This window comes from Microcaecilia unicolor, chromosome 1 (genome assembly GCF_901765095.1).
Source record: "Microcaecilia unicolor chromosome 1, aMicUni1.1, whole genome shotgun sequence".
In the NCBI taxonomy this organism is placed as follows: domain Eukaryota; kingdom Metazoa; phylum Chordata; class Amphibia; order Gymnophiona; family Siphonopidae; genus Microcaecilia; species Microcaecilia unicolor.
Window position 1 is genome coordinate 107,876,446 of NC_044031.1, and position 15,247 is coordinate 107,891,692.

Genomic DNA, 15,247 nt, shown 5'->3' on the forward strand with positions numbered 1-15,247 from the left:
CAGACTATGTGAAAAATACTTAAAAATATATAAACACTAACGCCTCCACAGGACTTCAATCTAATGACTGAAATCTAGTTTAACTGTCAGGTACATATTCTTTTGCATAATTACTGATTGCTGTTTAGTATGCGTGACAGAAGCCACCTCCCAAGGTGCTCAGTCTATTCCACCTGAGCAGTTCCTTCAGTGACTGACAGCCCTGTGCCTGCACTCAAATTAAATTTCTGATAATCCATTAAAACTAACATGTGCCTTGACTCTTATTTTAGCACACACTAACAAGAAAAAAAAAATGAAGCCAAACTTAAAACAGCAATTTTCTGCTTGCACATTCCTAGTTGTAGTCAGTTAACTGAAATTATCTCCCCATCCCCTCTTGCCAAGGTGCCAGGGAGCTTACTAATTCTACCTGATAAACACTGCAATCTGATCCCTACTGCATCTTCTCCCCTCTCTCCTACCCACTGGCTCTGAGCTGCAGCATCTGTTTCCTTTATGGCTTCCTCACTACCCAGGTCCCTTTGCAACTACTAGTGAGATTATTTTGCTTTTGGGGGGGGGGGGGGGGGAGGTCACAGCTGATACTCCTAAATCATAGGTCTGTTGATCAGTTGAGACTCCAATTCAAGCGTGGCTCAAGGTAAGCATTTCATCAGCACCTGCATCCCTGTGTCTGACCAGCAGGTGGCAGAACAGGTGGCAGAATGGTGGGAATGAATGATGGGCCTATTTGCTTTTGTGCTAGGCTGGGGGGACGGGACAGGAACTGTGAAAGCTTTGTCTTTTTAATGCTTTTCATCACATAAAATGTTGGAAACAATTATGCAAAAATGAATTGATGTCTGTCTGTTCATCATTCTGTCTATATGCACAACAATTCTCAAAAAAAATAAAAACATGGAAAAATCACCAGAGCAGCAATTCTGTAAAGGGCGTAAAAGTTAGGTGTCAAAAATCTGGGTGCTAAGATAGTATTCTATAACAGCAAATTTGTATGTCACAGCCATTATAAAATGCTAGCTAAGGGCAGAGCTGCCAAGTGACCCACTCAGCGGGAGATAAAGTGGTTTCACAAGTTAGTACTTTTTTTGGAGGAAACAAATAAGTTGGAAAAAGGTCTGCCTGGCTTTAGAAGGGGCTCAGGCAATACAGATCTGAGGAATAACCTAATGGTTAGTGCAGGGAACCCAGGTTCAAATCCCACTTCAGCTTTTTTTGTTTATTATTATTTTAATTATGACCCTCCCTTCCAAGGACAGAAAAACACCTACTGTACCTGAATATATAAGACATCTGCAAGCCAGAAAGCTATTGAACTGATGTACGTTCCGGTACAATACGTATTCTTCTGTTTGGGGGGGGGGGGGGGGGGTCACAATTTTAAAACAAATCCCAAACTATACATGGAAGTCTACGTAGCCATTTTATACTATAGATGTTCCTATGCTGCCACATAGACATCCATGTGTCTTGTTTTCCCCTGTTCATAATTTGGATGTTTCAGCACACGGACGTCCATCTCACATGTACTTTAGAACAGCCTGTATCCTGTTCTTATATGTGAGATGGACATCCTTTGTGATGTTCTGACGCCCATATTCTGAGTTGGACATCCTTCTAAAATACTCCTTCACGCCTCTTTCTAAAACAGACAAAAAATAGAGGCCTTCCTGTTAACCTAGATGCCCTGTATACAATTAACCTATTTTATAAAATACCCAAGCACATTGCAACTGTGCCCCAGCTGTACCCAAATTGTGCACTGATTGGGTTACCACTCATCCGGATTTCCCTAGACATGTCCTCTTTTTGAGGGCATGTCCGGGGCATCCGGTGGGTTTTGCCCCGCCCGCCTGTCCAGATTTCTGGGCGAGCGGCGCCGTGGGTCTCCCCTCCCTTTCCTTAATATCTGCCCTGGTGGTCTAGTGACCTCTTCGGGGCAGGAAAGAGCCCCCCTCTTTCCTGCCCGGAGCGCTGCCTTGCCCTTCATCCTTCTCGGTCTCAGCTGGGGATTCAAAATGGCCGCCAAGAGTTGAAGTCTCGCGAGGCCGCTTCAACTCACGGTGGCCATTTTGAATCCCCAGCTGAGACCGAGAAGGATGAAGGGCAAGGGCAGGCTGCGCTCCGGGCAGGAAAGAGGGGGCTGTTTCCTTTCCCCGAAGAGGTCACTAGACCACCAGGGCAGTAGATAGTAAGTAAGGGGAGGGGAATATGTGACAAGGGGGATGGGAGGTGATGGGAGGGAAGGTGACGGGGGGCAGGGGAGGGGAATATGTGACCTGGGGGAGGGGAGGAGAGGGGGGGGGGAATATGTGACGAGGCGGGATGAGGATCCGAAAGGGACGTGGTGTGGGCGGGGCAGGGGTGGGTGTGTGGTGTGGGCGGGGCAGGGGCATGGTGTGGGTGAGCAGGGGTGGGGCAGGGGGCGTGACATGTGTCCTCTTTTTCAGAGGACAAAATATGGTAAACCCTATGCACTGAAGAATGCCCACACATGCAGATTTTGTAAAACAGGCATAATCTGGGGTTTCTTAGATTTAGTCTTGATCAGGTGTATTTTATCCTGTTTCAGATCTTATCATTTCGTGCAAAATGAGAACCCGTTCTAGTCTTAAGTTATGAAAATATTAAAGCGAACTAGCCCAGGCCTAACCTCTGACACCCTCCTTTCTTTGGTGTGGACTACATCGATCACTGTCCTCGACTGCTTATTATTCAAGCAGCTGTTAACCAAATTTATTTCTTTAAGGGGAACCCTTAATCCCCCCCCCCCCCCCCCAATGATCATACTGACAATATGCCTGCTTTAGACTTAGCCTGGCCTCAGAATGACAACCTATAGTATATCTCCTATCAAACTGAGCTCTCTTTTTCATCAAGCACTGCCATTTCCTCCCCTCACCCTCCCCACTGACAGTTTGAACTTCGTGGGTGTGGCTTGGATCTCTTTCAGGGAGAGAAAACTAACAACTTATAGCAGCAGCTTCAGAGACAGTGTTGCCAGGTGGGCGGTTTTACCGCCCAATTGGGCGGTTTTCCGCGACCCGCCGCGGGAAATTTTTGCCCGCGGCGGGTTGCGGTTTTTTGGGCTGTTTTTGGCCTTCAGTGCGGTCTTTTCGGCCGCGGGGGGGCGGGGTTAGTGACGTTTTTGGGTGGGGTTAATGACGTTTTGGGCGGGGTTAGTGACGTGGGAGGCGGGGCCGATGACGTAGGAGGCGGGGCCGATGACGGGGAGGCGGGGCCGATGACGTGGGAGGCGGGGCCGATGACGGGGAGGCGGGGCCGATGACGTGGGAGGCGGGGCCGATGACGGGGAGGCGGGGCCGGTGACGTGGAAGGCGGGGCCAGTGACGGCGGGGGCGGGGTTGATGACGGCGGGGGCGGACGTGATGACGCGGGGGTGGGGGTGTCAGGGGCGGGGTTTGTGTTTGGGCGGGTTTTGGGCTGTTTTTTGGGCTCGATCGGGCTGGAAAAAAATTTTCCACCTGGCAACCCTGTTCAGAGAGCATTTTCCATCTCACAGATAGGCTGCAGAGAATACCTTCTCCTGCTTTAGACTTAGCCTGGCCTCAGAATGACATCCTATAGTATATCTCCTATCAAACTGAGCTCTCTTTTTCATCAAGCACTGCCATTTCCTCCCCTCACCCTCCCCACTGACAGTTTGAACTTCGTGGGTGTGGCTTGGATCTCTTTCAGGGAGAGAAAACTAACAACTTATAGCAGCAGCTTCAGAGAGCATTTTCCATCTCACAGATAGGCTGCAGAGAATACCTTCTCCTGCTTTAGACTTAGCCTGGCCTCAGAATGACATCCTATAGTATATCTCCTATCAAACTGAGCTCTCTTTTTCATCAAGCACTGCCATTTCCTCCCCTCACCCTCCCCACTGACAGTTTGAACTTCGTGGGTGTGGCTTGGATCTCTTTGAGGGAGAGAAAACTAACAACTTATAGCAGCAGCTTCAGAGAGCATTTTCCATCTCACAGATAGGCTGCAGAGAATACCTTCTCCTGCTTCCACCCACCCTACCCCTCTACCCACCCACCCCTAGAGTGACATGTCTTATATAACCTCCCTATCAACCCACTCATTACTTTACCTCACCCATTTCTATTCTTCTATCACCTTCTCCCACTACTCCAACCAGAGTTACACCTAATCACACTGACCACCCTTCAACATCTTCTGTCCTTCTGTGACTGTTCTCTTGTGCTTGACTGCTTAAATATTTTAAATTTAAATGCTTTACTTTTTGTCTATTAGATTGTAAGCTCTTTGAGCAGGGACTGTCTTTCTTCTGTGTTTGTACAGCGCTGCGTACACTTTGTAGCGCTCTAGAAATGTTAAATAGTAGTAGTATATATATATAAAGGTAATACAGACAGACAGACACAGTGCTTCAGGGAAATTCTTTATGGAAAAAAGTGACATGTTTGTTACAAAACAGTCTTATCTGTATAGACAGCCGGTGGTGCCAACTGTCTTGCCGTCTGAGGGTTGTATATAGGGGTCTTGGGTTTAATGGATTTTTATTTGGGAGCTAATAGGTTATTTTTGTGCTGACAAGTATGTAATGTATGCATCACTGTGCATTACAAATGTTAAGCTATTCTGAGTGGGGCTTCATATCTATTAAGAGAGCTGCTCTTTCTTGAATTTAGGTAGTAATGGTTATTTTGGTGGGATTTATTTTCTGAGTAGATTTTAAATTCATAGTTGTGAATTTATAAATTTTTGGGCACAGCCCCTGGTGGTCAGTGGTTTTTAAGCTGCCGACAAACAATGGCCAGATTTATTCTCAGATATTCAAGGCCGGGCCATGTTTACAATCAGCACAGAATACCCGAGGTCAGGCAGTGAGCTGCAAGTTCTGTGGGTGCCAACCGATATTTAGTGCTGGAACCTACATAGTTAACTGGTCAAAGATAGGACTGCATTTTGTGCAGTCCTGTCTGCCCACTTAACTACGTGGGCACTGGCACCAAACATGACTGGTGCCTACTGGCTCCTCCCTGACTCCACCTCTACACTGCCCGGACACAACACAGGCAGCGGATTTATTAATTTTTGGGGTTTTTTTTGTTTTGAGGTGGTGGGGAGTGGGTTCTATGGCAGGATGTATATTTTTTTGTACTTTTAAGCCTACAATTTTAGACTATTGTTACAAAGCATAGATAATCAAAAAAATATATATGTTTTGGGGGTTATTATATCCAGTGTACCTGAATGTAACTCACCTTGAGCTACTACTGAAAAAGGTGTGAGCAAAATCCAAAAAAAAAAAAAAATTATAGTTAGCATTAACTGGTTTGTGTTAAGACTTCACTCTTGAGTTATTATATACGTTTATCTTGGTAATGTGTGCATTTTTATATTTGATTTTATTATTTTACATATCTTGCTATACAGCACATAATATAGTACTTTGCTCCTTTCCAAAATCCATAAATAGAAATTTTAAAATCCATAAATAAAATATAAATACATATATTTAAGGTATATTTGAACGATTACCAAAACCAGTCCTTGTGGACGTATATTTATGTATAATTCTATGATAAACAGCAGGAACTCTGATAAAGGGACTGCAGGTGGCCCTGAAAGTTCCTAAAGAACCCCCACTTCAGATAAATCCTACAACAGCGTGTCCTGATCCTGGGGACCTGGGTTCGATTCCCACTGCAGCACCTTATGACTCTGGGCAAGTCACTTAACCCTCCATTGCCCTAGGTACAAATATCTGTATATACTATGTAAACTGCTTTGAATGTAGTTGCAAAAACCACAGAAAGGCAGTATAACAAGTCCCATTCCCTTTCCCCCTTATATTCACCTACCACAGCTTCTTCATAATTTTCTCCTCCTCATTAAGGTACCGCTGCCGCTCTTGTTCCACCAGGGTGCGCTGTCGCTGCACAGGGTCTTCCATCCTCTTGATGGCTTCAATCACCTTGGTATTGATTTCCAACTCTGTTTTCTTCACTATCGCCCGTAGCACCTCTTGGTTCTGCAGCTGTCACACAAAAACAAAATCAACTTCAGTCTCCCTGCCCTGACTAATGTTCTTGGCAACAGATTGTGCCGTGGCTACTCAGAAGTAGGTTTGCAAAATCAAAATAATAAAACAAAAAGCCCTTGAGCTAAGCGTGCTTCGTTTCATATTATTTCATCCAGAAATGTTACTTCAAGGAAAAAGGGCAGAATTATCCCAGATCCTATTAACTTCTAAACAGCGCACCTGACTTCCAGCAATGCTCTGACAAACAAAATATGTTGACTTCATTATGCTGGACCTCGTTGGGAAACAGTGGCTTTGACTGTGTCTGTCACAGAAGCCGAACACTTTCTATTATGTTCATGACAGGAATAGACATCCTTGGGAGAATATCAATGATGAGTTCCAAGTATTACTCTAAAACCTGTTGTATTACCGATTGATTTTACTTGCTGATGCTTCTCAATACATGTCTCTCCTGTTTCATTTGCTGCATTCTACACTTGAATATTATGGACAAATACAGAGTTAGTGTGGCCAAGAGCGCTCATAATGTAGGTTGACATTCACAGGCACAGAGGAGTACAGCACAGACCACAGAGGGAAACCACAGAAGCAGAGACCAGTTGGAACAAGAAAGTCATTTCAGAAGAAATACTGAAGACCAGAGATTATAAGTGTATTATAGAGGTCAGGATAGCAAATGGCTGCATTTCGTTGCACCTTCAAAGTTGTTGTTGATTTTCTGTAAGTCGTCCCTGCATCTGGCAAGATTTAGAACCTTGTTACAAAGTTTGCCCCCTCAGCTGCCTGTTATGATGTTCATAATGTCAGTATGATACAACTAAACATCTTATCTATGTTATCTGAATACTCAAATACATTGCCATCCACATTCTCTGTCTCTGCAAGACTATTTCTCCTTACGGACTGAAGTTTTGGTAAACTTGCAATCAGTAGTAACAAAAAATAGATTTACAACAACAACAACAAAAATCAATTTACAGATTGCAAAGTGATTAAATATTCTCCCTGTACTTTTCAAACTTCATAAAGCAAAACCACCAAAGACCCTTTAGAAATATTTAATACTTGAGAGAGACCGGCAGAGGGCGCTATCTGAAAGCTAACACTAGAAGCCTGAGCAAGAAGTTACAGGGAACACAGCAGCCATAATGTTAGTTAGTAAATAAAGGCTGTTTGTGTGCTCTAAAGGTTTCTCTTTGTTTAAGAAAAGAGGAAAAGGAAGCCTGTCTAAATTAAAAGCCTTATGTTGAAAAGGAAAGCAACAAAACTGTAAATTGGATTAGCAAACCCACACTGGGATTTCATAGTCCAATTTTTCTTTGTATTGTGTAAATGTGCTAAAACTGCCCTGATCAGATCTGGAAGACAGGTACCTGCTCCCATCAGTTTATATCAGTGCAGTTCTAGCTGTTCCCTGCGAGTAAGGAATGGGATACTGGTCTATACCGTCAATTCTTTAGAGAGTTACATCATCTGAGTACAGCCCTATTAAGATCCTGTAAGATACGTAGGAAACATGTATATGTGGTTGGGTTACTTTAAGATACAAGTGGCTAATTATTCTGTTAAATCAATTTGTACCCTCTAAAGCTAAAACATGATTAACCACACAATCTATTAAATGCCAAGCTTTATAATAACATTCAATTATATGGTAATGGGGGGTAATGGACTTATGCACGTGATGAATGAAAAAATGAGAACAATCAGAAAAACACTGTCACAAAGCATTAAATGTATAATTATTAATAGCATTCACTGTAATAAGCAAGAGGTTTTCATAAGGAACAAAGACACTGTGAAAATGTACACATGAAAGAAAGCTCATTATTAATACTCAGTAAAATGTAAATGACTAACACTGGTTTCTTGTTTGAAAGCAAAGTTTGTAGTCATTAAACCCACTTTAAGCTGTCCAGGTCAGCTTTTACAAATCTTTCTCATGGACACAACATGGGATTACCTTTCCCTCCCAATAGCGTACCTTTACACTTTTTAAATAGAGGCCAATGGATTTTATTTTTAGATTTATTGGTTGTGAGCTCAGTATCAGCAATTTACATATACTTTGAGATACATATTTCTTCATCTCTTTTACAATAATCTGTATCTAGCATGTTCTCACTCACTCCGATCCTAATCTATGTCTAGTCTATGATCTCTTCTTCCTCTAGTACAACATTTTTACTGTTCTTAATCTGTCAAATTTTTTCAACCTCCACCCTTAACTCAACCATTGTTTTCTAAGAACAACAAATATTTCAAAACCCCTCCCTTCCCAACTTATCCCCAACAGACCCTGCTCCTCCCCCCCCCCCCCCCCCCCAATTTTGGTATGCTTTACCAGTCACTCATAATGTGTCTTTCCACTCCGGTCACATATATAGAGGCCAATATAGGGTATGATACATACCTGTAGCAGTTGTTCTCCGAGGACAGCAGGCTGATTGTTCTCACGACTGGGTTGACGTCCGCGGCAGCCCCCACCAACCGGAAGAAGCTTCGCGGGACGGTCGGCACGCAGGGCACGCCCACCGCGCATGCGCGGCCGTCTTCCCGCCCGTGCGCGACCGCTCCCGCCAGTTGAATGACTAGCAAAAAATGAAACACACAACTCCAAAGGGGAGGAGGGAGGGTAGGTGAGAACAATCAGCCTGCTGTCCTCGGAGAACAACTGCTACAGGTATGTATCATACCCTTTCTCCGAGGACAAGCAGGCTGCTTGTTCTCACGACTGGGGTATCCCTAGCTCTCAGGCTCACTCAAAACAAGAACCCAGGTCAATTGAACCTCGCAACGGCGAGGGAACAACAGAAATTGACCTACGAAGAACAACTAACTGAGAGTGCAGCCTGACCAGAATAAATTCGGGTCCTGGAGGGTGGAGTTGGATTTACACCCCAAACAGATTCTGCAGCACCGACTGCCCGAACCGACTGTCGCGTCGGGTATCCTGCTGGAGGCAGTAATGAGATGTGAATGTGTGGACAGATGACCACGTCGCAGCCTTGCAGATCTCTTCAATAGTGGCTGACTTCAAGTGGGCCACCGACGCTGCCATGGCTCTGACACTATGAGCCGTGACATGACCCTCAAGAGTCAGCCCAGCCTGGGCGTAAGTGAAGGAAATGCAGTCTGCTAGCCAATTGGAGATGGTGCGTTTCCCGACAGCGACCCCTAGCCTGTTAGGGTCGAAAGAAATAAACAATTGGGCGGACTGTCTGTTGGGCTGTGTCCGCTCCAAGTAGAAGGCCAATGCTCTCTTGCAGTCCAATGTGTGCAACTGACGTTCAGCAGGGCGGGTATGCGGCCTGGGGAAGAATGTTGGCAAGACAATTGACTGGTTAAGATGGAACTCCGACACCACCTTCGGCAGGAACTTTGGGTGGGTGCGGAGCACTACTCTGTTGTGATGAAATTTGGTATATGGAGCATGAGCTACCAGGGCTTGAAGCTCACTGACCCTACGAGCTGAAGTAACTGCCACCAAGAAAATGACCTTCCAGGTCAAGTACTTCAGATGGCAGGTATTCAGTGGCTCAAAAGGAGGTTTCATCAGCTGGGTGAGGACGACGTTGAGATCCCATGACACAGTAGGAGGCTTGATAGGGGGCTTTGACAAAAGCAAACCTCTCATGAATCGAACGACTAAAGGCTCTCCAGAGATGGCTTTACCTTCCACACGATAATGGTAAGCACTAATCGCACTAAGGTGATTCCTTACTGAGTTGGTCTTGAGGCCAGACTCTGATAAGTGCAGAAGGTATTCAAGCAGGTTCTGTGCAGGGCAAGAACGAGGTTCTAGGGCCTTGCTCTCACACCAAACGACAAACCTCCTCCACTTGAAAAAGTAACTCTTTTTAGTGGAATCCTTCCTAGAGGCAAGCAAGACCCGGGAGACACCCTCAGACAGACCCAACGCAGCGAAGTCTACGCCCTCAACATCCAGGCCGTGAGAGCCAGGGATTGAAGGTTGGGGTGCAGCAACGCTCCGTCGTTCTGCGAAATGAGAGTCGGAAAACACTCCAATCTCCACGGTTCTTCGGAGGACAACTCCAGAAGAAGAGGGAACCAGATCTGACGGGGCCAAAAGGGCGCTATCAGAATCATGGTGCCGCGGTCTTGCTTGAGCTTCAGTAAGGTCTTCCCCACCAAAGGTATGGGAGGATAAGCATACAGGAGGCCGGTCCCCCAATGAAGGAGAAAGGCATCTGACGCTAGCCTGCCGTGTGTCTGAAGCCTGGAACAGAACAGAGGCAGCTTGTGGTTGGTCTGAGAGGCGAAAAGATCCACCGAGGGGGTGCCCCACTCTCGGAAGATCTTGCGTACCACTCTGGAATGGAGCGACCACTCGTGCGGTTGCATGACTCTGCTCAGTCTGTCGGCCAGACTGTTGTTTACGCCTGCCAGGTACGTGGCTTGGAGAAGCATGCCGAACCGACACGCCCAACGCCACATACCGACGGCTTCCTGACACAGGGGGCGAGATCCGGTGCCCCCCTGCTTGTTGACGTAATACATTGCAACCTGATTGTCTGTCCGAATTTGGATAATTTGGCAGGACAGCCGATCTCTGAAAGCCTTCAGTGCGTTCCAGATCGCTCGGAGCTCCAGGAGGTTGATCTGCAGATCCTTTTCCTGGAGGGACCACAGACCCTGGGTGTGAAGCCCATCGACATGGGCTCCCCACCCCAGGCGGGATGCATCCGTCGTCAGCACTTTCGTGGGCTGCGGAATTTGGAATGGACGTCCCAGGGTCAAATTGGTCCGTATGGTCCACCAGAGCAGTGAAGTGCGGCAACTGGTGGAGAGGCGGATGACATCCTCTAGATTCCCGGTGGCTTGGAACCACTGGGAAGCTAGGGTCCATTGAGCAGATCTCATGTGAAGACGAGCCATGGGAGTCACATGAACTGTGGAGGCCATATGACCCAGAAGTCTCAACATCTGCCGAGCTGTGATCTGCTGAGACGCTCTGGTCTGCGAAGCCAGGGCCAAGAGATTGGTGGCCCTCGCTTCGGGAAGGTAGGCCTGAACCGTCTGGGAATTCAGCAGCGCTCCTATGAATTCCAGAGACTGAGTTGGCTGGAGATGGGACTTTGGGTAATTTATCACAAACCCCAGCAGCTCCAGAAGTTGAATAGTGCACTGCATGGACCGGAGGGCTCCTGCCTCCGAGGTGTTCTTGACCAGCCAATCGTCGAGATATGGGAACACATGCACTCCCAGCTTGCGTAGGTAGGCCGCTACCACCACGAGGCACTTTGTAAACACTCGTGGGGCAGAGGCGAGCCCAAAGGGCAGCACACAATACTGAAAGTGCCGTGCGCCCAGGCGGAATCTGAGATACTGTCTGTGAGCTGGCAGTATCGGGATGTGAGTGTATGCGTCCTTTAAATCCAGGGAACATAGCCAATCGTTTTTCTGAATCATTGGCAGAAGGGTGCCCAAGGAAAGCATCCTGAACTTTTCTTTGACCAGGAATTTGTTCAGGCCTCTCAGGTCTAGGATGGGACGCATCCCCCCTGTTTTCTTTTCCACAAGGAAGTACCTGGAATAGAATCCCTGCCCTTCCTGCCCGGGTGGTACGGGCTCGACCGCATTGGCGCTGAGAAGGGCGGAGAGTTCCTCTGCAAGTACCTGCTTGTGATGGGAGCTGAAAGACTGAGCTCCCGGAGGACAATTTGGAGGCAGGGAGGTCAAATTCAGGGCGTATCCGCACCGCACTAGTTGGAGAACCCACTGGTCGGAGGTTATGAGAGGCCACCTTTGGTGAAAGAATTTTAACCTCCCTCCGACCGGCAGGTCGTCCGGTACGGACACTTGTAGGGCGGCTATGTTCCCGTGGATCCAGTCAAAAGCCCGTCCCCGGCTTTTGCTGTGGAGGCGCAGGGGGCTGCTTAGGCGCACGCTGTTGACGGGAACGAGCGCGCTGGGGCTGTCCCTGTGCCTGACGAGGCCTTCGGGCCGGCTGGTTGTACCTACGCTTCGCAAAAGAATAGGGTGCAGCCTGCCGAGCCCGGGAAAAACGCCCACCCGCGGGGGCGGGTGCTGAAGGCGCCCGGTGGGAGAGCTTGTCGAGAGCGGTTTCCCGCTGATGCAGTTGGTCAACCATCTGCTCGACCTTCTCGCCAAAAATATTATCCCCCGGCAAGGGACGTCAGCCAGTCTCTGCTGGGTGCGGTTGTCCAGGTCAGAGGCACGCAGCCATGAGAGCCTGCGCATCACTATACCTTGGGCCGCAGCACGAGATGCCACGTCACAGGTGTCAAAAATCCCCCTGGACAGGAACTTTCTGCACGCCTTCAGCTGCCTGACCACCTCCTGATATGGCCTGGACTGCTCCGGCGGGAGCTTATCGACCAGGTCCGCCAGCTGTTGCACATTGGTCCGCATGTGGATGCTCATATAGAGCAGGTAAGATTGGATGCGGGTCACGAGCATGGAGGATTGGTAGGCCTTCCTCCCAAATGAGTCCAGAGTGCGAGACTCCCGCCCCGGGGGCGCCGAGGCGGTATCCCTCGAACTCCGTGCCCTCTTGAGAGCAGAATCCACGACCGCTGAGTCATGGGGCAACTGGGGCCGCATGAGCTCTGGGTCAGAGTGGATCCTGTACTGGGACTCTGCTTTCTTGGGAATGGTGGGGTTAGTTAGTGGTCGCACCCAGTTCCGAAGCAGCGTCTCCTTCAGGACATTGTGCAGCGGTACCGTGGAGGACTCTCTAGGTGGTGATGGATAGTCGAGGACCTCGAGCATCTCGGCCCTCGGCTCTTCCACAGAGACCACGGGAAAGGGAATGCTTATAGACATATCCCGCACAAAGGAGGCAAAGGAGAGACTCTCAGGAGGTGAGAGCTTCCTCTCCGGTGACGGCGTGGGGTCCGAGGGAAGGCCCGTAGACTCCTCTGAGGAGAAATATCTCGGGTCCTCCTCTTCCCCCCACGAGTCCTCATCCTCGGTATCGGACATTAGCTCATGTAGCTGAGTCCGGTACCGGGCCCGGCTCGACGTCGAGGCACCGAGGTCTCGGTGTCGTCGAGCGGTGGACTCCCGCGCCGGCGGGGACGGAGCTCCCTCCATCGACGTCGACGGGGACTCCACCTGCGTGGCGGTCGAGACCGGCACCGCAAGCGGCGGCGGTGTCGACAGCCCCGGCGCCGGGCTAGAGCTCGCCGGCGCCACAGTCATCGGCGCCGGGGGCGCAAGCACCCCCGACGCCGGCACAGCCTGGCGCATCAGCCCTTCCAGGATCCCCGGAAGGATGGCTCTGAGGCACTCGTCCAGGCCCGCTGCCGGGAAAGGCGGTGGGGCCGGTAAGGGTGTCGGTGCCAGAAGCTGCTGGGGGCCAGGAGACGGCACCGAGGTGCCGGAACCCCGACGCGTCGGTACCTCCACCACCGACGGAGATCTCTCCTCTCTGCGATGACGCTTCGGCGTCGACTCCTCTTCAGGGTGCACCGAGGGCTCCCGGTGACGGCGCTTCTTATCTTTTTTCCCGGTGCACGTCACCGGCGCCGGAGGGCATGGAGGAGGAGGAGGTCGATCCCCCTCGGTCTCGAGGTACCGGGTCCGACAGGGTTCGGTCCCGTGGCTCACGAGCTGAGGGAGTGACCGGGGCCGACTGCCCACGCGGCCTCTCAACCCCACTCTCACCGGCGGACCGGCGGGCCGACGGGACCTGTTCTCCTGGGGTCGCTGCCATCGGTGCCGATGTCTCGGGCATCGATACCGGTACCGAAGACCCGGCCTTCGATACCGATGCCGTCGAGGTCGACGTCGAGGGGCCGGCGCAAGTTCCAAAAAGACGGTCCCGCAGAACTTGCCTCGCAACCTGAGTCCGTTTCCGGAGACCGAGACACAGCGCGCACGACTTGAGATTGTGCTCCGGCCCGAGGCACTGGAGGCACCAAGCGTGGGTGTCGGTCTGCGAGATCGGCCGGCCGCAGCGACCACACTTTTTAAATCCACTCGGGACCTTCGAGGACATCGACGGAAAAATCGCGTCGGCGAAGTCAAAGTCGGCAATGGTGGCTAAAATCACACCACGAAAAAACTAGCCGACCGAGCGGCCACTAGGCCGCAACGAGGCGTCCCCGCTGGAAGCGAGGGAAAAGGGGAGCGCGTGCTCCACACGCGCGAAATCTTTTTTTTTTTTTTTTTAACAATACAAAGAAAGAAAAGAAAGAGGAACCGAACGGGAATCCAAAGCAACGATCCGCGTAAACGCGGTCGAAAAATCCGGCGGCTGAACGGAGAGAGAGGCAATTGCACAACTCTCTCCAGTCGCGGAAAAAAAGTAACTGGCGGGAGCGGTCGCGCACGGGCGGGAAGACGGCCGCGCATGCGCGGTGGGCGTGCCCTGCGTGCCGACCGTCCCGCGAAGCTTCTTCCGGTTGGTGGGGGCTGCCGCGGACGTCAACCCAGTCGTGAGAACAAGCAGCCTGCTTGTCCTCGGAGAAATAACATTCCATTTCTAGGAAAACTTATTAGAAGAGACAGTCTGCATTCAATCCAGTGACTGATTAGAAGACAGAACACTGCCTGGGTCCGACCCGTTTACAGCATGGAGAGAGTCCTCACACCACCGCCAGGCAGAGACTGTGACAGGGGGGATCCACTTCAGTGTTATTAATGTTGGATTTCTTAGGAGCGTTTCACATTGTGGACCACAATATCATGCTAGCATGGCTGGCACAAACAGCATTTGCCTGGGCCAGACCCTATCCATAATATTTGGCATCACCTCATTATCACCTTAGGCACTGGCCTCTGTGTTTATTATCTACCTCAAGACACTAGCTGGGATGATTTGATCGATGGATAGAAGTTCTACATCTACACAAATGATATACAGCTACTCATACCCACTGAACCAGAGTCATTTACTGTTCTGAATAAATTCACTAACAGTAACTGAAGAGTGGGCAAAATCCACCAAATTCTGTCCAAACACAAGTACAACAATGCTCCTTTGAGTCCCTAATACAAGTAGTCAGATGTCCAAAATTAAAATCCCTTTTGGGAGTTTAAGCCCGCCCCCTCCCCTTAAATCACAGATCAGGACCTCGGGATACAGCTGAATTTGGCATTTCTGATGCCCCAGATCTAGACAACTTTCATGAGTTGCTTCATAAGTCTAGTCAAAGTGGTCTATGCTGTGATAATGTGGAGGCTGGATTACTGAAATGCATCAGTCTGACTGCAAAAGATTTACACTAG

At 49.3% G+C, this 15,247-nt stretch overlaps 1 protein-coding gene across 1 annotated transcript in view; it reads right to left on the minus strand.

The window, feature by feature from the left end:
- KIAA1217 (KIAA1217 ortholog) overlaps positions 1–15,247 on the minus strand; it is a 656,634-nt gene that overhangs the window by 61,776 nt on the left and 579,611 nt on the right. The window contains exon 10 of the mRNA XM_030201398.1: positions 5,844–6,019. Coding sequence (XP_030057258.1) covers positions 5,844–6,019 — 176 coding nt within the window. The remainder of the gene's footprint in view (positions 1–5,843; positions 6,020–15,247) is intronic.